General features: G+C 39.3%; 2 protein-coding genes across 4 annotated transcripts in view; one reads left to right on the top strand and one right to left on the bottom strand.

Annotated features, from left to right (window-relative positions):
* Positions 1 to 16,569, top strand: part of atg7 (ATG7 autophagy related 7 homolog (S. cerevisiae)) — a 53,854-nt gene extending 37,285 nt beyond the window's left edge. For both annotated transcript variants that reach the window (XM_067504676.1, XM_067504675.1), the window contains exon 19: positions 15,436 to 16,569. In XM_067504676.1, coding sequence (XP_067360777.1) covers positions 15,436 to 15,468 — 33 coding nt within the window. In that variant the 3' untranslated portion in view covers positions 15,469 to 16,569. The remainder of the gene's footprint in view (positions 1 to 15,435) is intronic.
* A 145-nt stretch (positions 16,570 to 16,714) lies between these two features.
* vgll4b (vestigial-like family member 4b) overlaps positions 16,715 to 27,351 on the bottom strand; it is a 36,885-nt gene continuing 26,248 nt past the window's right edge. For both annotated transcript variants that reach the window (XM_067504680.1, XM_067504679.1), the window contains 3 exons: positions 22,868 to 23,135; positions 22,375 to 22,492; positions 16,715 to 21,657 (listed from right to left, as the gene is read on the bottom strand). In XM_067504680.1, coding sequence (XP_067360781.1) covers positions 21,401 to 21,657; positions 22,375 to 22,492; positions 22,868 to 23,135 — 643 coding nt within the window. In that variant the 3' untranslated portion in view covers positions 16,715 to 21,400. The remainder of the gene's footprint in view (positions 21,658 to 22,374; positions 22,493 to 22,867; positions 23,136 to 27,351) is intronic.

The raw sequence follows: 27,351 nt of genomic DNA, 5'->3' as shown, positions 1-27,351 counted from the left end.
AGCCATAAATAGGACCCTTAAAGCCAATTTTTCCCTCACTACATGTGAAAAATTAAAGTGGTCCTGCTCCTATACATGGCATCTACTCTGCGGCGCCAGTCAGTCCAGAGTGATGCCTTCGTCTAGCCTGGCAGGTGGCTGTATGCATGGACAGACAGACGAGTGGGTTGCGACAGACTGAATAGGAGTCAAGTCGTCCCTGTTTAGCTCCACTCTTCTTCCTCATCTTTAGCTTTTAAGAAGTATTTCTATATCTGTATCAGCATTGCACTTTTAGAATAGACTTTCACTTCTGCTCCCCCTCACCCCACCTACTCACACAACATGGGGGTCATGTTTCTTCAGAGCTACAGAGGCTCATCATCTCAAGTATGTTGCCTATGGGAAAATGCATTAGTTATTGCATAGTGTAAGTTATGATTTTAAACAAAAGAGGGTAAATATTTTTTCATAATTAGCATGTTACTGGTGTATATTTACTTTATATATTTCTGTCTCTTCCTGTTTAGTTTTGCTATGTTTTGTGTTGTAATGGACATCCCAACCTAGAAAAGCTCATTCTAGCCTACAGTTTTTAGTAAGACATTGAAATGCAAAACCCAAACTCATTCACTGTTTTTAAACAGGGAACATCAAACTTTCAGTCCCTCTGTGAATTCACAATGTTGTGATCACAACAGTTCATTCAACCAATCCCTGCACAGATCAAAAGCTGTGCATTTTGGCCCCCATCACTTCCATTGTAAGGGGTTTAGGGTAGGCTCTGCTCATAGCAAGCATGAACAGGAGGAATGGTAACAACATGAAAACACTCCTTCATTGTTCACTGGACTGTTGCTTTAAGACACTCTTGAAAAATTATGAACCCATCCTTTAATGCTTGTCAGCCAAGCATAATGTTTATCAGAATGTACTTAGTCCTGTTTGAGTGCGGCATTAATCAAATATTCCTTGCCAGTAAAACTCTTACTAGAAACTGTTATTAAATGTACATTAGGATTTCAAAGAATGGATAATGTGTAGTTCAATAAAATGCATAGAATAAATAATAATAAAAAAAAATTCAATCTGCAGTGATGCAGAAACAATAAAACCCAACCAGAAAGCTTAAAGATAGGTCCAAGAAGTTTGTTAATGGTGATAGATGACGGATGTTTACCTGACTGATTTATTGTGGAGGTCATGTGTGCCACCTGCATCCTTCTGGACACTGTTGGGCAGGTGATAGGTCATTTCATTGAAACCTCAGGAAGTGAATGTTATCAGTATGTGAAGCAGACATTGTTTCTTGTTAATGCCCGATTGTTTGATCTGCTGTTAGCTAACATTCCCTTGTTGTATTGTAGATTGTCAGCCGAGCACAGAGCAGGTAATAAATGATGTCTACAAACTCATGCAGCCTAAATGTATATTCCTATTTATGATTACTGAAGTAACTCAATGGCATCTCCTTCACTGCCTTTGTAAGACAATCTATCACAATTTTTGCACGGTATAACATTTTTTTTAGTGTGTTAAATGGTTACATACATACTCCACACGTAATGACTTTTTTTTTTCGAGTCAGGACTATTTATTCTTCTGTTCCTGGTTCAGCTAATCTTTGATACAGAAAAACTATGCAGCTGCAGCAAAGACAGATAAGAGCTGGCCCTCTCTCTGTGTGTGCGTGTGTGTGTGTGTCCGTGTGTACATCTCTGAATCCTGTATAAGCTAATTCTGGCCTGCCTGGCTAGTCACAGGTAATCTGCCCTGGAGCTCTGGCCTGAAAAAGAAACAAAAAAACACACATGCACGCACACAACCACACAATGTACTTCTGGCCACAATATCAATTCTTATCTTTTTTCCCCCCGGTGCTGCTGTACCCAGCACATGGAGGGCAGTGATATCATCAAGCCTCTGTTTCAGATAATTGTTCACACACACACACACACACACACCTACACACACACACACACACACACACACACACACACCTACACCTACACACACACACACACACACACACACACACACACCATCAGAAATAATAATGTGTATCTACATGTATATATGGATGTTTTCATTTGTCCTTTTAATGCTGCCTATGTGCGCATCTGTGTGCCCCTTTTTTTCTGATGCACAAAAACACTTTTACTCATCCCACACTAAATTTCTGTATGTGGTGTGAATTAAAACCACAAAAAAGCTAAATACATTACTATTAATATTCACTATTCAGAAACCTCTATGCCCAAACTACTCAGCCTTGTTGTTCTTAGTGGTCCAAAAACGGATGGTTGTATGTTAAAAATAGGGAACTGATGTACAACGATTGCATGTCTGAAAACGATCAGTCACTGTTAAAATGTAGTTAAAAAGTTTCTGTTAAAAACTTTGCTCCATTCTGTGAAGATGAAGCTCTTGTCATTGACTGATTTCCAGAGTGAAAAGATCTTTGTAATGAAAACAGTGTTTTTAGTAAGGATCAAAAGATTTCCTCCACTGTGGGTTTCTTGGCACTTTCTTTTCTCCGGGGGGGGGGGGGCGTACAGAGGAAAAAAGAAAGAAAGAAACTATTTTGATTTCATAATTTTTATCCTCTTGAGGAGTGTTTGTTACCCATGCTTATGTGCGAGTGTGTGTGTGCCTGTGTTGTACGTGGGTCCATGCACATGTGTTTGTGCATGTGCCTGCGGGGGCCCTACTTGGGTTTGATTGCTCCTCTGACCACACGTCAGTTGGCTTTGACTCACGATTCTAATTAAACTTAGGGCAGGTCTGAACTGGCAACACACACAAACACATTTACACAGTGCCTCTGAAGTTGATCTGTTGTTGCCCTTTGGTTAGTTAGCACACACAGAACAGTTCATTAGGTAGACTTTATAATGCTTGCACACATGCATGCAAAAGCAAATCTCTTAAAGCAAACAGCAACTAAACAAAATCAGGAGTTTTCATATTGTACAGCAGTTGTGATGCATAGCAAAGTGTTAATTGATAGTAACAATGTTTTTTATGTCAGAAGCAGAGGTACTGCCATTTCCCCGTCTTTTTTTAACCACAATGACAAACTTGTGGCGTTGTGAAACACTTGTGTAATTCAGAACATGAGTTGATGACCTTCTCTAGTGTTCAGGAAATGTGTCAGAGGGAAATGGGGATCCAAGGGGAGACAGGAAGAAGGAAGGGAAAAGGGAGATCAGGACTGACAGATTAAGGAAGAGAAAGAACAGAACAAGCTGAGTGAAGCAGATGGAACAAGAGGAGATTCAAACATTTCGAATAGAAAAGAGGAGAGAGAGGATGTGCTGCCTGTTTGAAGGTTTAAGAGCTGTTACCTGAAAAGAAGAGAGATTCATTCAGCGAAAATGAGTTCCGAGAAAGGCAGATAAGAGTTATCCCTAAGAGCAAAATGGATAAATATTTAAGATAAAGTTAAGGACATGGAAGGAAAGTTGTCCTGGAAAGGACAAAGTTGTCGGTGTCTCAGGAGAAAGAACAGGACTCAGCTGTTGCTCCGCAGGCCACCACACCCAGCCGAGAGAGACTCCGTTTGTTGTTGTAGCTGGCCTTTTATGACTCTGACTGAGAGGAGGTGGTGGTGATATTGATAGACTCTGACCAACTTGTAGTAAAGACAAGAAAAATAAGGAAGAAGACCAAATGTCCACCCTTTATTAGGAAAAGGAGGGAAAAGTGAAGAGGATGCTGCATCACTTCCTGGTTTGTAGTTTCTCACATGAGGTCTGGTTCCAAGGTTTGCTATCAGGGCGAGTGTTGTGAAGGCTGGTGTTTTGTTTGATTACCCCAAGACTCAGAAGTTTATAAAAACACAGCCAGGGGACATGACCTCAGCTGGGACCTACACACTAACACTGTTCCCACCACAGCCATCTTTTTTCCTCGTTTGAGCAGAAACACTTTCACTCCCAGCCATCTTATCCTTCACCTGCCCTCTGCCATTACTTTTTAAATCGTCTCTGTTTTCCACTCTTCTGTTACTCCACGGTACCAGCTCAGCTCAAATCGCCTACCTCAGACAAAACCTCAGTCGAGATACTAAAGGTGATGTGAAAACCCTACAGACTACTGATTGGTAAGAGAGAAGCATGGCTACCAATGTGTCTCCTTTAAGCCACCAGAGTCATCTCATTGTCTCTGAGCGTTTCCCAAACCCTTCAAAAAAATTTTCTCACCAGTCTTTGGTCTTGGACCCTTCAGCCTTTTCTGAAATTAAAATAGTATCTTTGCTATGACAAACAGCCACATAAAGAGAATAGAGAAAAACCTTACTTTGAAATTATCCATTGTTCCTGTTTGTGCGTGTGTGTGTGTGTGTGTGTGTGTGTGTGTGTGTGTGTGTGCTTATGCATCATTGCTATGAAATCTAGCTGCATGGAGGGGGTTCTGTATCTGCAGTGGAAACTGGAGTACCTGGTACTAAGAGTAGAGTTGAGTGGACCCGGCACCATGTGATGTGAAAAGATTATTAGGCTTTGATCTCTCCTTTCATAATAAATATGCATTTCAGATCCTTTTAGCTTTTCAGCTCCGTGCTTCACTATGTCTTTCACCTGTATCAGCCATACTGCATTTTTGGCTAATAGAACTTAATTTTAGCCTAAAATAAAGGCCTAGTATGTAGTAGTCACTCAGAAATAAACAAAGGCAACAGGCATACTATGTGAAACCTACCACACAGAGATGTATTTTACTAACCCGATCATCTAAACATCTAGTGGAGTTTGAAAGAAGTGAGCTCACAGTATCTCTTGTTGGGACTCACCCATTCACTGATTAAACTGGTGCCAGTTGAGTTGTGGGTAATGTAGGCACCAGATTTGCACAAGGAGAAACAATCTGCTGAATCTCTGAATGTGCTGCATTACTTTCTGAGACTTTTTAAAATCATCGAATATTTAATGTCTGTGTAGCCAAAGCCTGCCAGAGCTTATTCCTCTGTGCCATAGAAACTGCCAAAAAACTGTTAAAAACAAATCGGTGAACCACGCAGTTGCTCTGGCTGACAAGTTCCCATGGATCAGCCTGTATTTGTGACCCATTTTAAGATTTATCTCCTTGGGTGGAACAAATGGGTTTAGGGTTGAGAGCCACAGACTGGATAGGAAACTCAAAGAACTGAGGGATTGACTAACACTTAGTTTGTTCTCTTTTTCTCGTGTAATTAGTTGACAATAACAAAAATATAGAAAAACGGCGTAACAGAGTGTTGTAGAGTCAGTAAAGATTAAAGACAAAGTGATTATAGTTATTCGATTTGTTTAATTGAGAATCACACATCCATCTAGTGTGTATTGTGTGAGTCCAACCACGCAAGTGCACTTTGCATGATTCATCTGAGGCCATTGTTACTGGCTTTGGTGTTAATGTGGGTGTTCGGGTCAGTTTTTATCTAACCCTGAGAACAGGACATGTGCTGCTGAGAGGGCAGGTTAGCTTGGTGGGTACTCCTCCTCTTCCTGTCTCCACCCATGTCCTCTTCCTCTTCCTGTCTCAACTCTTTGTGAACGGAACGTGCACCCGTACACACAGGAACGCACGCGCACATCTATCCCGCGGCCTGTTCCCTGTGTAACCCCCTGAGAGCTGTAGCCCTGGAACAATGAGGACACAAGAGAGAACACAGAGGATCACTGCAGGAAATGGAAGAGCTCAAAATGATCATTTAAAAACCCAAGAGAAGGGTGGAGCAGGACTTTTTGATTTGGCTCGCTGAGTTTTTGTCAACATTGGGAACAGCTAGAGTATCAAGTAAGAGGCTACTATGTTGCATAGGGGTTTGAGTCACTGAGACCTACTGAGTTCTGCAGGCCGAAACATGATCACCTTTATAACAGTTTCATGAAAGAGAAAATAGAGACACTGTTTATTTGACAGGACACAGATTAAAACTGATGAAATGACCATGTTATAATGTTTTGGTCACCTTGGAGTTTGGGTCCACATTTCTAGTCTTGTTTGACCAACAGTCTACGACCCACAGATATTCCGTTTACAGTTCTTTATTTTTGAGAGGCTGAAGACAACACCTCAGCTAATTATAACTGATAGACCAAATCTGTTCATGTCTGTTAAAATGTGAATATGTTTTCAAAATATATTGTGTGTGTGTGTGTGTGTGTGTGTGTATGTATATATATATATATATATATATATATATATATATATATATATATATATATATATATATATATATATATATATATATATATATATATATATATATATATATATATATATATATATATATATATATATATATATCAGCAGCCCACATCATGAACACACAAGAATTACTGTCCTCGTGGAATCTTGGTTGTTGGCCAAGTGTGGCTGTCATCTGCAGTGATTCAACACGTGCCCTTTTCTGACCATTAACATATTAAAATCTTTGTATGAAATAGCTGTTATGTTTGGGATGTCTAGACTCGTGTAGGTTTCACAATCTTGTGGCCTGTTTCCAGTTTTATGGGACTCCCTTCATGTCCAAGTTGAGCACATCTACAGCTTTGAATCCGGATCATACAGTCCCAACAGCTTACATCCACAAAAGCATCTGGAACAACTTCGTCAAATTAGTGTTTTTACTGCCAGGCAGTATTATCCAAAGCTATGCTTATTGTGTGGAAATCTGCACGCTGCCTGGAGACATTAGTTTATTAAACAAAAGGCCTTAGGAGCTTTGAAGTCCTTCAGTGGTTTTTACTGCTGGATGGATTTGGATTCTTGAGGTGGTGATGAAGAGAAACCTGAGTGCACAGAGAACATGAAGGCCCACTTTACATATGCACCGACATGTCACCTAAAAGACTCACAGTGGGATATTGTACAGATAAGTTGTATAGATTAAATATTATTTATAGTGTTACTATTTAAATTAGCCTCAGATTTAGTTTGGCTTTGCAGTGTGTTTTGATTGCACACGTAATATTGTCAGTATTGCAACATAAAGTCCTTTATGTAACCCACAGCAGATGTTTGCAATAGTTGTAATGCCCAATATTTGTAAAGCTGTTCATACACTGTTAATGTTGTTTTAACAGTAATTTACATGTTGTTTTTATTGTACCGAGTTCCTTACATGTTGGAAACTTGTTCTGCACTAAGCTGCATATTTTACACAGAAGAGAATCAACTGATTTGTTTGGGATTAAAAGTGTGTACTGCTTAAATGAACCCAGCTCGTCCTCAAAAGCCCAGAGAGGACACTGCTGACTTAATTCATATGAATGGGCTCCCTGGAATCAAGTTGGACCTGCACTTTGTTAATAATCTTTTGACTTTAATGGTCTGTGCTTATTTTTGCATCTCACCAGTGACGTTTAAATTTAAATAAAATGTATATGATATGATATGTATCGATACAACAAATGTCTCCATGTAGAGGCCAGCGATTATTAAGTGCTGTTTGCATAATCTTAACCTGGTTGATGTCCAGTTGGAGACTTTGTGTTGCTATTTTTCAATGCTGCAGTCCATGGCATCATTAGAAGACTAAATGAGGACATATACTGTATTTTGAAATAGGAGTAGATTTTAGATATTTGCAGAAAATTAGCAAATATGTTCCTATATTACAACATGTACTGTAGTAGACGACGACCTTCCTAAGATCCCTTTAGTCCGTTTTCCTTATATCATTGTGAAAATATTAATTCCCAGGACTTGCTTTCGATTTCTCTCTTGCTGCTTTCCTCCGACCTTCACAATGAGGCAGTCACAGGTGTGAAACACACATCCAGGTCACAGCCTTTCTTCTTTCCAGACTTTGCAAGAGATTTGACCTTTTAACATTCGCCCTACTTTCAACTGCCTCTCTGCTGGTGAAACCACCACAACTGCAGATTCCTGCCACATTGTGCAGAAATGTATAAAGGGAATTCAGGAAATGTAGTTGGGAATGCACCGTGCCACACAGTTGTGTTACATGCACATTGGGCCAAAGGAGGTCAATTTTCCAGCTTAAAGTGGGTTTGCAGCCCCACACATCACCGTTTTTGTCTTTCTGTGTTCATTTGCTGCCTTTATTGAGTGCGGGTGTGTGACTGTGATCCTTTCATTGTTACTGGAAGATGAGACATGATAGGGTTTAAAACTCTTAATCTGAATTGATCTTTTTACTGGAACATAGAATGACACATTGTCTCTCCAGACCACGATTAAGTATTAATACTTATATAACAAATGATAAGTCCAGCTGCATTTTCCTATAAATTGTGCAAGAGTCCCAGTGGAACAGAAATGGTAGACACCTATAAATAGACTTACCCACAAAGACAAAAACACACCTCTCTCATTTTAGGACCCGAAATGTTAAGATGATCTGTTTTCTAAAACAATCACAAGTAAAGTCAGTGTAAACTCAAGCTTCTTATCATCTATTTTCTGATCACAGACCTCAAATTGGGCCTAAAAAAAGATTTATTTTTATCTCACATAAAATCTCCTGTAAAACCAGATAAAGGTTGGAAAGGTTGTTCCCTGAGCTGCCACCGAGTTGAATGTAAACCTTATCATATCTCTTGTAGTTCAAAGCGCCACTGTTTCACAGCTAACTACTCTTTCATACCAGAAACCAAATACTTGGAAAGGCTACACCCAAACTACATTATTTATGAACTGGCCCAAACCGATTGACAGCGTGTATGTGTCATATGAGTGGTTATGCATATGTGAATGAGTTGACAGGTCATCCAGGGTTGCAAAACAATTTTAGCATTGTTGTGTCAGCAGACACACACACAGAGATATATAAACACCTGATGTTGTTTTGGTGATTCCCATTACACTGTATTTTCTATGTATTTGCCAGTGGAGAGGAATTCAACTGAAAAGAGGGGAAAACAAAAACAGACAACTGTAGAGAAGAGGGAAAATAAATGGGGAAATAATAGTTTACCTTAATCTTTGTATAGGCAGTGTTGTAAAAGTAAAGCAATTTGAAAATATGCATATTCACTATGACCCAGCATTGAGTTCAGTTCTCTTTGACTGTAAAGTAGCTGCTGTAAAACCTTCCCTCTGGGGGTCTTATGAGATGGATGAAAGAGAAGGTACACCCACTATTAACATAAATTATTACATGCATCCCCCCTGGCTGACAGATCCATGGCTGCTACCACTTTGTGAAGTTTCTCTCCTGTGCTGATATTTCTGCACAATAATTAATCAGGGTTCTTTAGATCTGAAACACAACACAGTTGTGGTTCAATAAAGACAATATTACTAAAGAATATATACCACATTTGTCTATTTAATAAATCTAAAAAATGTAAATGTATTCTGAATCATAATTGACATGCATTTTTTGAGTTTTGAACTAATGTATTAATTCTGAAAATAAACAACTCTCGAGCAAATATTCAATTTGAGATATTAGGAATAAACAGTTACCAAATTTACTCCAAACACAGGAACTGTATGAATGTATTTATTTGACTGTGGTTCTAAATAAAGTCACTATCAAACATGGGTCTAATCTACAGTATAGTAGTTGGCCACAGTGGCAGTGTTTTAACATCAGCCTAATAAAGTTTTTGTAGCATTTCCAACGCGTCACAAGCCTGAATTAAATTGTTTTTGTAAAGCCGTCAGTACAATAAACTCAAAATTAAATGTGCATTGTATTATAAACAAACCATTTCTAGGTCTGCAATGATAAGTTGCTATAAACAGTGAAAATCTGTTAACATCAATGCTTTAAAATGATGCTTCACCTTTTTTAGGACTTTGCTGGGATAAACTCAGTGATAAAAACAGTGATAAATTAGGGACTGCACATATACTCATAGATCTGGGGTTACAATAGGTAACTATCATATTTCAATAATGTTTTTTTTTTTTTACTACTACTTCAGCAGTCAGCTTGTGCGACTTGTTTGCAAACACGGGTTAGTGTGAAAGTTCATTTAAAGACAGTAGAAATGCTGGACAGACGGAGCTGCCTCAAGTATTTTTTTTCTTTGACTCCCAATTTCGAGTGATCAGTCCACTTTTCACCTATGCTATGCAAAGCTAAACTAAAATCAATATATTAAGATAAACTTCAACAGCGACATATTTTTAAAAGCGATGCAACCAATGAGAACTAAAAACTCTCTGTCTTCTTATTTTTGGAAAACTCACCTCACAGCACCAAATTTAAACAACGGCTGAGCCTTTTTCTCTAAATGTCCAATCATGTCTGAATGAGACAAACCGGATAGCGAACATTTCTGAACACATCTAAATAACAAAAGGCCATCACTTTAACAAACGGACAAATCTAGCAAAGATACGTTTTCGTATCTGTCTATCTGCAATGTTTGTAATGACAGATACAGTTTTTACAGTTTGTTCAGCTTTGTAAAAACACTCTCCAGAATAAACCAGAAACTCTGTTAGTGAGCAGTTTTTCCTTTCCTTCCTCTCCATTCAGCACACAACCACTGCTGTATCCAGCAGCCATAAACCACGTCACTCTGTGTGGTCCACTAATTGCATATCAGATGGAGCCAGTCTCCGTGATGAAAGCTTGACTTTGCGCTTTGTGCTTTGGTGTCAGTTCTGATATGTAAAGCACATGTGTGTTTAATAGCAAAGCCCATCAGTGCTTGTGTAGCGCTGCCTGGATGAATGGCTTTAGAGGTTGGATTCCCACTGGGGCCACCCGCACATAGGATGTGTTCCTGTAAAGAGGCTCAGTGTTTTGAGTCTGTTTGCCTAAGGAGCGAAAATCCTGAGCCATCTGCCAGTAAGTGGTGGAGGTGTTGAAATATCAAACATCTGAATAGTTGCCTCTTGACACACTTTGATGCAGGACAGAAAATATATTGTATTTCTGCCGGTACTAATTATTGCTTAAGACCCTCGTGCAGAAGCTTGTGTTGTTATTTTTCGGGGAACAATAATCAGCAGTCGCAGTGAGTTGGCCATGACTCCACCGGCTGCAGCTTCCAGCTAAAACCTCCTCCATCTGATCAGATCCCTGCCTCGTTTCAACAACTAGCCTGGAATAATCCTTGTCATGTCAGCTGGAGCCCAACTGATTAGTGACACAATCACATTCACACAATGATTACATGCAGCTTAATAATGGACATTATGAAACATCTAGAGAGCCGTCTTTTGTTTTGTTTTCTAACCTGCAGTGACTCAAGGTCCTGAAGCGATAAGGCTGCTTCAAAGGTAAAGATGTGTTGTTGATTGTGATTTTGCCAATCCCTTTAAGGTGCTGTCATGGTGTGTGTGTGTGTGTGTGTGTGTGTGTGTGCGTGTAATACAGGAGTCATGGGAGAAATCTATTTCAGCTCTTGAATGTTACTTATTCTTTCCCGTTATTATGCATAAAGAAGGGAAAAATGTTCATCGCAGTTTCCCAAAGCCCAAAGTAACATTCTAATACCGACTGCTCACTGAGCTTTGTCTCCCTCTCTTACTGTTGCAAAGCCTTTTGTGTTTTCAGCCCAGCGTATATGCGGTTTACAGTGATGATGGCGGCCGGGATTATTAGTCGATTGCCTACTTTAAATGTTAAACATTTTAAAACAATGCCCCTGTAAAACGTTCTTAAATGTGCAACTGATGGCAACATATATGAGATTGTGCTAAGAGAGGAAGCACAGAGCTCCAAGCCTCAGCTAACAATCATCCCCATCCTCCCCAGTCCCTGTAAAAGAAGAAAGGAGTTATTAAGTCTCTGACAGTGAGGATTAAGTGAGGTGTGTCACAAATGTTGCACTAGCTGGGATAACGCCTTTAAACAATAGCTGAATCCCAGGACAGGACAAGAAACCTTATTAACGTGTGCAATATCAGTTCAATCACATACTATTATTTATAATCACTGAATACATAAACACAGCTAATTTTCACATTAAAAAATGAAAAAAGCGTGTTCTGCATGTTTGCTATTCTCCTAAAAACAATTTGACTTCTTGTTTTTACTTGGTTTATATTCAGGTCCACATCATCTCACTCAGAAAAAACAAGTTTGCAATTCCAGTAAGCTCCCTAATTGGACCAAGCTGAGAATGATTTATTTTGGTCTCAGCTTTACAGAAATCTGCTTATGGATTGCAGCAACAACAGAGGTAAATGATTGAGAAACATCCCAAGTATTCAGTCGGGCTTGAAAGAGCGTAGTAAAGTTGCTGGCTTCAGTTTGACGGAGCTATTCACGTTACATAAGGTCTCTCCCCCCTTCAGATTGCCTCCTTTCTCTCCCCCAGTCTCTTTCATTTTGCACAAAGGATTTCTCAAAACCAAACACACACACACACAGCATCAGTGTGGCATGGCAGTCGTCCAGAGAGGGGATCTAGTGTCGCTTTGTTTCAAAGAGCTCTTGTCTTGCTGTCCTTTTGATGCTCGCCTCCCAGCAGCAGCGGAGCAGAAATGTTGAACATGCAGCTTTGAGATGAATTTGTCCCTGATTCTCCAAAGTGCCCCGCGACTCTCAAACTACACTGAGTTTCTGCAAAATAAATTCTAAACATAAGACCAGAACAACTTGGACCAAGGAGGGAGTGTTGCTCAGGTTATGATGGTGTAGAACAGGTTAGACAACTTTTGCCTCTCGAGCCCAAATGCTGGTGTACGGCTCTTTCTGTCTTAATGACAATGATTCACTTCTGCTCATCTCAAATTGATTTAGTCCATAATACAGCCTCCCCTTCACACTAATGTGTCCAGCATAAATCACTTACTGTGATTACATGACCAAGATGCATTTAGAAAGGGACATTTGAGCTAATCTTTTCTTTTACAGATTTATTTATTGACAGTGGTATTAGTTGTAGAAAAAACAGGAATTACCCTGAAATAATCCACGTCAGCCTACGGAAATATGAATCCGTTATTTATCTATAATCAGAAACTTTCCTTTCCACCAAACTTTTTGCTCTCCTGCAAACACAGTCACACATTTGCATGTTTTAGTTGAACTCCTGTGCACTGACCAGCAACCTCTTATGGAAAATGATTTGGAAATGATTTGGGAAATTACGCAACCAGAGAACAAAGCTTTGCCAAAAACACTTCTAGAAATTTATGAACAAATTATATTTGTTTATTCCCTTTAGTACTCAAACAGTTAATCAAAAAAATTGTAATTTAGTTGCAGCCCTACTCTTTTCACTTATTTTGTAGCCATTTCAATTATTCTCCATAAGTTGACTATTTTGTCTTGGTTTCTTTTATATATTTAGGGGTCACTTAAGGACCTTAGGTTAGTACCCCCTCTTTTAATCATATCATCTGATCACAGCTGACATATAACCATGGCAATCTTCATTAAACAAAAATGAAGCCAAAAAGAAAAGAAAAAACATCTGGGAAATACTAATTTGTAGCCAGGTGCTGCTAATAATGAGGCTTTTATTAATTGATCATCTGCAGACCTCTATAAAAGTAGAAGGTTTGGAACTTTGCGGGTCTGTTTTTTTCTCAATGCCAAGAGAAAAAGAGATAAGCAATGGTTACACAGAAGCACATCAGTCCAGAAAGGATTATAAAACCATTTCCAAACATTTTGGAATTCAACATTTAGTTGGAAAGGTTCACAAATGGAAAGCGTTCAAGACAGTTGTCAGTCTTCGAGGGAGTGAGTGTCTGAGCACATTCACCCTGTGGTCAGACCCTGCAATGCTCAAAGAAATAAGAAAAAACCCAAGTGCTTCATCTCAGACTCTGCAGGCCTGACTAAGCATGTTAATGTTAAAGTCCACGACAGCACAATTGAAAGAAGACTGAACAAGTATGTTTTGTTTTTTTTGGAAGGGTTGTCAGGAGAAAACCTTGTCTGTCAGAAAAGAACATAAGCTAAGGTTCGCAAAAGTGCATCTGAACCAAGCACAAGAACAACATCCTATGGACAGATGAGACCAAAGTGGACTTATTTGGCCTTAATGCACAGCACTATGTTTGGCGAAAACCAAATGCAGCATTTGAGCAGAAACACCTTATGCCCATTGTTAAGCCCAGCAGCTGAGGAGCGATGATCTGGGCTTGTTTTGCAGCCACAGGACCTGGGCACCTTGCATTCATTGAGTGGACCCTTAACTCCTCTCCAAATGTGAGGTTGAAATTGGGTCTTGCAACAGGATAGTGATCCAAAGCAGATCGGTCTACATTAGAATGGCTAAAAAATGAAAGAATCAAGGGTTTGGACTGGCCTAGTCCCAGTCCAGTTGAAATGCTGTAGACCTTAAGAGAGCTGTGCATATGTGAATAGCCTCCTCTGAGGTAACTGAAGCAATGTTGTAGAGAAGAATGGGCCCGAATTCCTCCAAAACGTGGTGAGACACTGATAAAGTCATACAGGAAATGAAAAGTTATTGCTGTTAAAGGTGGATACACAAGCCATTGAATCGTGGGTAGTACTTTTTATTGCCTACATCGTGTTTCTTTTTGGCTTCATTTTTGTTTAATAAAGAATATCATTTTGCCATGATCAGATGATTTTGTTTTATGATGTTTTTACACATAAAAAAACAAAAAAGAACTTATTTTAATTCCTAAATGTACATCAGGTCTACATGCTCAACATTACTTAAACTCTGCAGACAGTTTGGTGTTTGTTGTCGCGCTGAGCTTTTTGGTCAGTGAAGCAGCTCATTCAGAGGAATGCAGCGTGTATGTGCCAAAGACGTGTGCGTGTATGTGTGTACACACTCAGTCATGTGTGTGTGTGTGTGTTAGAGGTATGTGAATTACGTCTTACAGAGAGAGAATGTGAGGAATTTGCTGCCATACGAAGACTGCTGTTGTTTACTGACACAGTATTGCAATGCAGGTTGGCGTGTATCTCTGTCTATGACAGAGAGAGAGCTAAGAAACCACTCAGCACTGATTGTGAGTAATTATTTTTAAAGCTGTGATACAGTTGGTGCTGTAGGAAGCTGAGGCTCCAGCTCTAAAGTCGTCTTTGAGTCTTAACTTGTTTGTGTAGAATTCTGTTTATCTGTTACCTCCTGGTTTTTAAATTCAATCAAAGATTTGTGTTTGTTTATAGAAGTGTGTTAATAATAATGCACTGTACTGGAGTTTGTGTGGAATCATTTGAATATCTCATTGTGTACGTCTATATAGCACTTACAGTACAGGTGCTGTACCTAGTGTATTACAAACAGGGACTGTCTGACATGGGATTTTAATTTCATTTAAAAAAAATCAAGCACTCATTTGATTTCAGGAAGACCTCCCAAACCTCAGTGTGGTTTTGGTGCAACTGTATTTGCCAGAAAACTATACAAAATCCCTATAAAGTCCACATGCTTTTTTCTGAAATTTGTTTCCACATTTAACTGATCAAAGTTTGCTCGAGCCTGCGAAAAGAAAGCAAACTGGCTTTGATTTAAAGACTGTTTAATAAAACTCCATAGGCATTAATTTAGTAGCGACTTCTTTGTTGCTTATTTCAGTCTCTTGTCTTTTTTTTCTTATTAGATTTGGGATATGAGTGATGACGAGAGCATCTGAAGGCCTGAAGGACCAAACCCGGAGCCATCGAAGGACTGGACACTTTATTCCATGTTTTCTGTCTGTTTCTTTTTAATGACAGTCGGAGTGAATGGCTCAAAAAAGGCTTCGCAGTAAAAAAATCAAACAAACAAAAAAAAAATATTGTGTAATCGAAGCCAAGCAAAGAGGTCGATAAAAGATCTCCCATTAGTTTTTCTTTTGGATCCAAGAGCCAAATTGTCAGAAGTGAGTAGTCGTTTTTTCACTATTGCATTAGAAACGGGATCAGAGCTTGAGCAAGTCAGTATTTCACACTGCACGTATGATGCTTTTGCATTTAAAACAGTATCTGATGTGACACATTATGCTGTTATCTACTGTATTTAGTCAGTTTGGAGTGAATTCATTTTCACACCAAAACTCAAGGACTTTATTTTGTCTCGAAAGCTTCAGAAGCCTAACAGTCTCTCCATCAACGCGTTTAATGGGTTTTCCGAAGAGTGTTTTGGCGGGTCACTAACACACCTCGTCTGCTCACTCATTCAGTTTGGGGGAAAAAAAAGCTTTAAAATAATTATGAAGATAAAAAAACACAGTTAACAAGTCAGCAAATTTGTCTGTTTTTTACTCCATGATACATAAAGTAGGTACTAAAACCAGCTCTATTCCTGTTACTCAGAAAACTCAGCATGATGCAGATGTTACTGCAAATAAACTGAACTGGGGTTTCTGACATGGAAAAGGCTTGTTACTGTACACAACCTGAAAACTACAACTGCAGTTCAAACCAAAAGCCGACACTGCAGAGAAACTGTGTTTTTTTGTTTTTTTTTCATTGATGCATTGTTATGTCTCAAAGGATCAACAGTTTTCGGCTTGTCCCTGCAGGGGTCGCCACAGCAGAACGTGATTTGGCTTGAGTTTTTACGGCAGATGCTCTTCCTGCCGCAACCCGCACCAGGGTGGCACTTGGTGGCTGGGCGTGGCTACACCTGGTGGGGTGGGATTTGAACCATGACCTTTGCATCCAAACCCAGTGATCTACCACTGAGCCGCCAGGCCCCCAAATTCAAATTTTCATGTGTATCTGTCCAAAAAAAAATAAAAATCTACAGCAGCTTTGATGTTTATAGAAAATGATTAGTGAATGAAAATGAAACGTGTTGTATTATACTACACATTTCTTTCTTTGCACCAGTTTCCGAAACATCACCTGTTTGTACTATAACCACTACACACCCACAGACACACCAACACACAGACAGTGGTTTAAAAGCACTTTATTGTTCATCAAGGCTACTTTACATACAAAAAGGTGGCCTGCCAAAACCTTTTTAGTAGGAGACAGAGCCACAAATTGTTTTCTTGATACAAATTTTTCTTACAGTATTACTACCACTAAGTACATACTACTTCCACTTCAAAAAGGTTCAAAAAGGACCTGGAAAATGTGGTACAGTCAGAGTAAAGACCCACTCCTCTTTAATTTATTACCACAATTCTCATGTTGTTTACAGATGCAAAATGGCAGATGAGAACTGATTTGAGAATGGCAGCCCCCAAAACTGAGCTGCCATTTAGATCATTTCAGCCCAACAAGAACAAAGTATGTAGGAAAATGCTGTCAGTTTTTGATCAGCTTTACTGTTAGGATTCCATTGATTGAGAACAACACATTCTCAAAATGAATGATTTTTTATATATTTTTTGTTTTTTTGTAGCTCAGTTCCCATCTGTAGATCTGAAGTCATCAAAACAACCCAGAATTTAAAATGCTTGCGTGCAGTGGTGTAAAAATCTACCTGCCTGGTAGCCCATGATTACAGTTACTGGTTTTATATTTAAATAAAAATGATTTGGAAATTGTTGGCTAAATGCAAGTGCAACCGCTCGAGAAGTGAAACATTTGTTCAATGTCTCGAAAGTAAAAAGATCGAACACAATTTAAATAACTACATAACATTGGGGACAAATGGAAGTAGCAACTGTCACTGACACACCAGCGGCCTATTGTGGTTTCATACATTTACTGTGTTCCTGCACTTGAACCTTTACTCTAACAAGACAAACTACAAACAAAAAAGATCAACTTTTTCACAAAAACGAATGCAATGATTACAATATAAGGACAGGGGGGAAAAAAACAATTAAATAGCTACATATCATTAACAAATTAATTGTTCCTCAAAAAATACCTACGATTTGTTTCTCTGTACATTCATTACGCACAGCGTAATGATGGTCTTATAGTTGCCTATTATAAAAAAAGTACTTTTTATTAAGTAATTCTCCTACACTGTGTAGGGAGTGTGTGCTGAAGCAGAAAGAGAGCCTCCTACCTACTGGGTGGTAGTGAAATGATAATGTGAAAGAATATTTATAGAAAAAACTAAATCCTCTGGATACCAGGCCCGTTTCCCTTGTTTTCTAGAAAGTTGCGAGTTTGATCCAATCATAAATCAGGGTCAGCCGATCTGACAGGAGTCTCTTGGCCTACAGATGGCTCTTACAGGAGCTCAGCTCCTTACACTTCACCTCTCCCCAAACTGCTAATAATCACCATCCAAACCACTCTGAACCTTTAGATCGTGGAGTATAGACTAAGAAAAATAAATTCAGTGGCTGTTGGGTAATACCTCAAATGTTATATATGTGAAGATTCTAGAACTTTTATTGTCAGTTCTGGTTTTGTTCCATTTGTTCTGATAGTTGAGAGTGGAATGTGTGGACATCCTAGAACACTGTGACCACATTCCATGTAGAGAACTAATAGCTGAACCACGTTATCTGTAAAAACCTCATCTCACACTCATTAAGTGGTTAAGTAGTGGAGTAACTACAGACTGACACTGAACTCCTTCACTATGTTGAGCACTCTAAGAGTTCTCTTAAAGTGAATGCTCTTAATGTCCTCTCGTGAAATTGGTTGTTCCTTTCTCAAATGGTAGAAATATTTGCCCAGCAAGGGGAAATAATGTTCTTCTGGTAAAAGGTACAAGAAGCGCTGTTGGCAGGGAACTGTGGAACACGTGGCCCTGTCTAGTTATTAGCTCTGTCTCTATGCAGATACTATGTTTTAAGGACTACAACGTTCCCTATAGGAGGAATGTTTACCACCTTGGCGCAGGCTCTTTTACAAACTAAATTTTGTTTCCTCAGACTGCAGCAGTCTAGCTTAACTGCAGCAACAATACAATGTTGTTCAGAAAGAAAGCATTAAAATAAGAAAAAAGCTGGACACCAAGTCGGGACACAATATCAACTGAGAGCTATGAAAGTACACCATAATATCAGATGAGGCCAAATGTTTCTTAAATCTGTTTTCCAATGTTTTTTTCCCCTCTTGCTCTTTAGCACACTATGATTCTTGACCACTACAAGAGAGTTCAAGTGTCAACACCATGTGTTAACACCATGTGTTAGAGCCATCATCACTTGCTCTTACTATAAACAATACCTCGTCTTACAAAGCATCATAGCCCGTTAGCCGGTCCTCTTTCAACAACTTTTCAGAATGCTGCAAGATCAAGACTGATATTAAGGTGGTGACTTTAAGACGGTAATCAAATAGTGCCGATTTGGTGTCTCAGCTCAGTCATGCTAAAAGTTGTAGCATCCTGTACCACTGATGGATCAACATCTTAAAAAAAAAAAAATAAAAAAATAACAAAAATAAAGGGGCAGCGAATCCCAAAGCCAACTCAAAACCAGAATGATCATTTCTCTGTTGTGTGGACAAGCCGATCACCCATCGTGCTGAGATGGCTTCGGGGAACGCAGCTCTCATCATTTAACAGAGCCTGTCCGGAGGCTGTCCTACTATGTTTGTTACCATGCTGATATGAATGGAAAACAAAAATACAAAACTGAAAAAATAACAACAGCAATTATAATATGGAGTACAACTGACCCAGCAGTGAGTGTATAGTTTCTATGTCTGTTACTGACAACAAAAGAAGTAACAACTAACGTCCAAATGAAAAGGCTAATATTAGTTAAGTTTGAAATGCTTAAAATCACTAATAGATACCAGCTATTAAAAACAAAACAAAAACATGCATCTGTAAAAGCATTAGTTTACCCTTCAAACCTTGTAGGAATCTACCAACCACAGTGTGTAGGGTGAGGAGGGATTAGCAGGGTGTAAGCCGAATATAATTACACCACCTGTGTTCAAAGGGTTACAAAAACTAGGCATGTTTGAAAAGACCTGAATAAGCTTCTCTCCCGTTTCAAAAACCAGACTTTTTTTTTGTTTCTTACAACTGCAAAGTGACATGCATCTATCCCCTCATCGCTGTCAGCAGTTAAGCCTGTAAAACACATCGAAGCCCATTGCTCAGCAAAGCCCAACATTCAACACGCTGCAGGTTGTATAGCTGTTTTCGGTACCAATCTCCCCTCATTAAACCCGTGAGGTTAATCAGCCCCGCAACTAACTGGACTGTTCTTAGACAAGTGCCAAGATTCTAGCTGGCAAAATTTAAGCTTGAAAAGTAATGGTAATAGTTTTGGTTTGTTGGGGCAGCAATATATAATATGTATTAAGAAATGGAAACATAATTTATCCCTAATTCACCTGATTTGTCATTTCCCGGGAAGTGACCTATTACTGCTGTATGATAAATGCTTCTATCAGCATCTATGGTGATGGATGCTTACTGAAGTTAAAGAGTGGCCATTTTACCCAATTGTGTACACCCCTACCCCCTTAATATGGAGAGCTCTAAGCACCTGCAAGTAAGATTCAATGCAGATTGACACTGTACTGGAGTGCTGGTGGGGAGAGATGTTCAGTTAAAGGCAACCCAACAGAGGCAACCAAGTGAAGAAGATACCGGATGTGGTTGGTTTTAGATTGTCAGACATTACTGCAATTGCCTGTGTGTTTATACTCAACAGTAAAATTATTAAACATGCATCGATGTGACTTTTTATTGGGACATGCCGTATTCCAATCAATAATACTTTTCATAGATCTACCATGCTATGCTGCTTAATCCCAATGGTAAATTTTTAGTTTTTAGAAATGCATTTCATAAATAATATGCGGTTTATACTGTTGCCAGTTAAATTATGCCCAATTTTAAATACAAGTTAATGGGACGTCAAATAGGTTCCATTAAGTTTGATTTTATAAGTTTACATCTAAATGAGAGTCATCAGTCCCAGTGTGCAGCGCCAGATTACAATATGACCATGAAACCCTCTGCCCTCTACGAGAGTAGTGCAAGTCAGACCAAGTCGATCACGTAAGTATACACATACAGTAACAAAATCCCCAGAACACGTACACAGGAGGGAGAGGGAGGCGAGGAAGGTGAGAGAATGAAGAAAGATACAACAAGGATGGCTTTTTGTTTCTTCGTTTTCAGGGTGGCCATTGATAAACATCAGCGTTTGAGGTTTCTTTGGAAGCACAGTCAGGTGGGTGTGTGTATACTGTCACCAAAGTGTTTCTTTCTTATCTTTTCTTTCAAATGTCGGGCATCTCATAATGCAGAAGCAATACACAAAACTACTGTTTAAAAAACAAAAAACGACAAAGACAAAAAAAATGAATCATTAAAACGCAGCCTTCTCTCTCTCTGTCTTTATGTACATATTACTACAGTCACTTGCTCAAATCCAAGTTTGATTGATATGCAGGGATGATGAATGGTTGGAAGGAGCAGCCCGATGCTCCAGTCAAGTCCCCAAGTCGAACCCTCATCACACATTATTGATTAGTGTCTGACATTAGCATACCAGAGGACACAAAAAAAACGAATTTGTTATTGCTTAATTGATCCTCTATGGGTGCATAGAGAGAGAGCAGGCTTGATGGTTTACAATGTTTTTTAGCAGACCAGCAGGCAGGCATTCTCTCTGGGATGCTGGTGACAGACCAGGAGTGACAAGGGTGTGGATGATGGGGAGATGAGCAAATTTCACTCAACTCCCTTCTCCTTCAAGAGACCACAGATGGGGAGTGGTTGTGATTGACCATGTGACTGTCAGGAGAGGAGTTTGGGCTGCTGCTGGATGAAGAGGGACTCCCCTTATTTTTGATCTGCAGCCAGGTCTCACCCAGTGCTTTGGCGAAGTGATCGTCCACCGAACCTGTGATGGACACAGAGTTGGTGGCGGTTGGCTCAGGCTCCTTGTAGTTTTTCCCAAGGCTGCGGCGGAAATGCTCCTCAATGACAGGGTCACACGCTGTGTTTGCTGGAAGGAAAAGGATAAAAGTCATAAAATGTTTTGTTGCTGCAAAGCAATGGGAAAAGCTCAGTTCTATAATAATCCGTGGGTATTTTATTGTCAAACATGAGTTTAAACATTGGTAATGCACATTTTAGTAATTGGACAAATACGGACTCCAACACCAACTTCAGTTTTTATTTTCATTGCATTTTCTTATAATAAATCACAGATTTTAATTTCATTGTTAACCTCAATGAGATCATAGGGTTTTCACTGGGTTCATGACTGACACTCAGACACGGGATGAATAAAACAGCCCTTTGTTTGCCTGAAGTCTCAAAGTAACTTTCTAACTACAGAGATAACAGACAAGGTTGTAAATGCACAACTGATGTGCTACAAACTGACACTTGCTGACATAAAGCCAAGATTTGTTTAGCATCACCAGTTATAAAAAAAGTGAATGTGTAGAGTATGAGCTGTTGTGTCTTCTCTGAATGATTTGCTCTAGCAGGGAGGTTTCCTAAAAATACACTGGTTGGTAAAAGAGTTTGTTTGCAAAATGATACCCACTTTTGGGGACAGAGGCCCCCAATACAGGTCACGAGGTAATGATCAGTATCACATACTGTCTGAGAGGTTCATCTGTCACTGCCTCTTAAACCCAAATTCTAAAAAAAATAAAAATAAAAATCATCGATGGCCGTCTGTGCAGGTTCATTGAAATGCATTTGCACTTACTGTTGATTCTCTTGTAGTTGTTAGAGAGGCTTGAGCAGCCATTGTGGGAGACTGGACAGTGAGACAGGTTGCAGTTGCGGTTGTTGGCTGGGGCGCATGTTATCACTGAAGGACGATTCTGCAACACAAATATCTTATGTTAAGGGGCCATCAAAACCAACCAAAAATACATTTATATATTTAAATATTTTATTTTTTAGTTGTCGTTGAGAGTAAATCGAAAAGGAAAATAATTAAAAAGGCACAGAAATATTAAACTTAAGAAAATCTAGGCAATTGGAGCTTGAATGAGAGAATAATTCTGTAACCACAGGACTTTAAATCATTTTTGGTCAAACGGGAGATTTCTGCTTACAACCAATCAGCCAAGGTGTTAGGCTGTTAAAAGCGAATTCATGTTATGTGGAAGACCTACCTGGGTTGATGTATTACAAGACTATTTTTTTTTTAAAGAAATTGTTTTAGGGCCAAAGAAACAGGATGTGTAGGTTACCTGCTGGCGTTCCACAGCACTGAGCGTGTGAGACACTGTGGTCATAGCTGCTGTGCTGCTACGTCCAGACTCCACCATGCTGTTTTTGGTGAGTGCCAGTGGCTGGTCAATACCAGGTAAATTGGCGAGATGGTGATGGTGGTGGTGGGCATGGCTGTACAGATGGTTGCTGTGGACTCCCAGACCACTGGGCAACACCATGCGTTCAATGGGGCTCCGGCTTCGGTCCTTAGACACAGGAGAGCTACGATAATCTCCATTAGGTTTCCTGAGTCATAGTGGAAGGAAAGGTAGAGATGGAGAGCCGCATTAATTTACACAAAGGACATTGTGTAAATTAAATATTTATTCTACTAATTAATTGGGTGGATATCATTATACTGATTCTAATTCCTTTAGTTTCCAAAAGATTCCATCACCGTATATTGTTCCTTGGTAATATCACCGGGTATTTGACCAATGTGACAATGGATCCAAAATGTGACTAGCTATGAACTACCAAACCCTGAGCTCAATTGCAAAGAAAGAAAATAAGAGGAAGACTTATGTTGAGACAAAAAGAAGAATGAAGAGATGAGTAAAAAGGAGGAGATGAGGGAAAAGAAGGAAAATGAAAGGACAATTTTAAACAGAACAGAAGCTACTGATAATGACATCATACACACGTACTTTGTCAGATTGGTAGGGGGTTTCATAAGACTTTTGTACAAACACATGTTCAAACACCCTTGTGATTTTCACTGTTAGCTAGGAAGGAGGAAAGAACAATCTCCTAACTTCATCCATCATGGATGAACTCTATGGTTTCCTCACTATAACAAATCAGTTTTATCTCATTAATGAACCTGCCGTCACTGATGTCAAATGTAAATCTGAAAACTCCTTTAGTGATAATGCAGCATGATGTGGGCTGAGAAGTCGTCTTCTTCTCTAGCTTCATCTCACCGTCGACGTTTACTTAAATATGCCAAAGTTTTCTTTTACATCTTTGTTTTTTAAACTCTCTTTTTCCTCAATTATTTTCCACTATGCATTTTAGAGAATCCCAACGATGAGCCTGCTCTCTCCAAACCATAGGCTCGAATGTTAATTGCCAAAATAAACAAATTAATTAATCAATCAATTAATTAAATAAAAAATGATAAAGACAGGGAATTAAAGTAACAACAGTTTAACACAAACGCTTTTTGTCACTAGCTCCTCGCTCTGAAGATACATTTAATATGTTTGATATGTAGTGGACTGGCTGTGCTTGACACTATGCACACTTGCAGTTTAACAGGTAGTTATTATTTTGGTAAGTGCGTCAATTGTGGTCTGTGTTTCTCTCTCTCTCTCTGTGTGTGTGTGTGTGTGTGTGTGTGTGTGTGTGTGTGTGTGTGTGTGTGTGTGTGTGTGTGTGTGTGTGTGTGTGTGTGTGTGTGTGTGTGTGTGTGTGTCAACCTTGCTGGAGCTCCACTCCCCTCCTACAATTTGAGGCCCAGTTACAGGGAGCAGGATTTTCTGTACTTGCCTGTTGCCATCTCTTTTCTTTACAACTCCATGCACCCACATCCCAATTCACAAATCTACATATTTACACTGACTTCCACCTTTCTACATCGACATACACAATACCCAAAACAATTAAGTCTTAATTGGAGAAAAGGCTATTACATTTACTGCACACATACAGTGTTGAATAGAATTCAACATATAATTCCCTCTTTATTCTTCACCAGATAGCGTGCAGGAGTATTTCCCCATCCACATAAAAAAAGAATGGAAAAAAGTGTGAATCAGAATACACAACAGACTGAAAAGAGAGAAAGTGGCAGCAGGCCTTAAAAGTTTGTTTGGATGCAAAACAACAAGTTCAGACTAACAGTTGTAGATCCATGTGGCCAGGCAACCTGACTGCAAGGTCAAGCATCTGGAGCCCATAGCACTGTCCTCCACAAATAAATAGTCTCCAAAGAATACAGAGAGGGAGAGAGGAAAAGCTGAGGAGAGATGGGGAGGGGGGAGCTGTGTTTGAATGGTCCAGACCTCTACTATAACAGAGTGAGGTCAGTAGTTTCCTTCGTTTGTGCCGAGTGCTTACATTAGCAGAGACCCCCTCTCTTTTGTTCTCTCTTTGTCTTTCTTTCTCTCACTATCGGCAGCAAACTTCCTGAGACTTGGCAGTGCTTACATAAACCTGTTCCGACAGCTCACCAACAAGCCTTTATGCTTTTCCGTAGTGCCATCTATTTTCAGCTTCTTTAATTGTCAAAAAACTCCAAGCTTTTTGGCGTTCATGATAAAAATCAGATCACAAAAATTACAAAGAAGTGAGTAAGTGAAACATCAACTTTTAATTAAATGCTACAAACCAAAGTCCTCGTGTACGACTTGGTTATCTTCAAATATAAACCAACCTTGATTAACTTAGAGCAAAAACTGATAAAGTGCTCTCTCTCATCCCCTCCCAGCAGCTGGGTCTTGAGTTAGGTTGTGGAAGTTGTTCCAAACTTAATGACTGCCAAAGAGCAGGAATCCTCACACAAGAGAGACCGTCGCAGGAGCCAGTGAATGGGATCAACAAATCCAACCAATGAATGGCGTAGCTGTTGAATCTAGCGCCCCCACCCTCCCTCGCCTGATTGCCCACCGAACCTCGGACTACATTTCATGCCAGCGATCAGGCATTCAAAACCACCCTGAGTCTTTGTCTCTCTTACTCACCTCTCAATTATCGTTAGGGCTGCAGCTGGGAAGAGAGGGAGAGGATGGAAAGGGCGGATGGTAAGGGCTCCACATGAGACATAAGCATGGGGGAGGTAAACGGCTAGAAATGAAAAGAGAGGGTTGCCAGGTCTGAGGCCAGAGGAGATAATGAGAGCTAAAAGTGTGAGGGTGAAGGGAGGGTGGGGGGAGGGGGGGGGCAGCATTTGAAAAGTAAAGAACTCTTGGCAAGATGTGGCATGTACAAGGGGTGTGAGTCGACAAAGTGAATAAAAAATGAGCCAACAAGAGTCAAGATTGTGGAAAAAAGACAGGAAGAGTTTAGGCATGCAGCTCAAACTTATTTCCCAATAAATTGCAACTGGGCTACTAATGACTTTTGGATCAAGTATTAATAAGGAGTTTCACACAGTAGTTGAAGGCTATTACTGCAGTGGGGCAAAAAGAGAAGGGGAACCTCAGATTTACAGATGTATAGATGGGAAAGAAAATAGCCATTTATGCAAACATTAGGTTAGTCAGCATCAGCATTCTGAATGCAGAAATGTAATTCATGGCCCAAAATGTACATTTCACATATGTATTTTAAAACTGACCTCAGTTTCGATAGATTGGGGAAAAAATGAAATGTCTGCCTTCCTCAAGAAGAGATTATCCCTTTCTTATTGTCAAACTGGCTGAATATTGATAAATCCCAACATTTTAAAGGTTGGATTTTCCAGAGGTAAAACAGTAATTAAATATAAAAAGACTAAATTGTCTCTTGACATGTTGTGTGTCCAACAGATTACTTAGTTTCCATTTGGAAATAATCTAGATGATTGCGCCATGTTTTAACACACATTTAGCTGCTAAAAAGGTAGAAGCTGACTGTAAAGCACTATATTGCCGTAGTCAGAATCTCATTTAACTCTCTAATGTATCTGATTGGCCAGTAAAGTCCACAACTTCACCACTTTTAATAGTGGTGTAGATCCACTGAATGAATTGACATATTTAGGAGATTTAAAAAAAAAAAAAAAAAAAAAAATCAAAAACAGACAACTACTCACGAAAGACTTGTTATGTTATCTTACATGCCGCAATCCACATGGATAATTACGATAACCTAGACTGAAAAGAAAGACTGTTGTGAAATTTACATCAATTGTCAGCGACAATCAGCACTGGCTACAGGGACTTTTTTAGGCTGACTAATTTAGGAAATGGCAAGTAATTACTATGTTGCATATGAAGGTTGTGCTGGGGGTATATAGAGGTATGTGTATCCCACCTGAAAGTAAAAATGTATGGCATATAGTCTACTGAAAGTCTTGACACAATTTTTATCAATGTGATTCTATTTTACTAAAGTCGGGGTTATGTGCAGCCTAGCATTAGTGAAAGTCTCTGTGGTAGGCAATCACTGTAAGATGCCTGATTTTAAAACCATCTAGAGTCCAGCCATAAATGATGAGAGTACATAAATGATGTAGCCATATACCCTAAACAATATTGCACTATTTGGGTCTGTCATTAAGTACAGTCTTTTAAAGTAACCATTTATAAAACGCCCTGTCTTCAAGTCAGTCTGAAGTTAGAGATCATGGCCTGTGACCATGTGTTTCAATAAGTTCAACGCAGGAGGAACAAAAATGCTGTCATCTTTTTGTAAAATCCGAAAAGTTGGAATTATGCTAGATTCCCAAGCAGCTTCCTATAAGCCAACTTGACAGTTGGCCACAGTGATAAACTAAATAAACAAATACAAATATTAACCAAGGACATTAAAATTATGT

This window comes from Channa argus, chromosome 5 (assembly GCF_033026475.1).
Source record: "Channa argus isolate prfri chromosome 5, Channa argus male v1.0, whole genome shotgun sequence".
In the NCBI taxonomy this organism is placed as follows: domain Eukaryota; kingdom Metazoa; phylum Chordata; class Actinopteri; order Anabantiformes; family Channidae; genus Channa; species Channa argus.
This window is presented reverse-complemented; position numbering and strand designations above follow the sequence as displayed.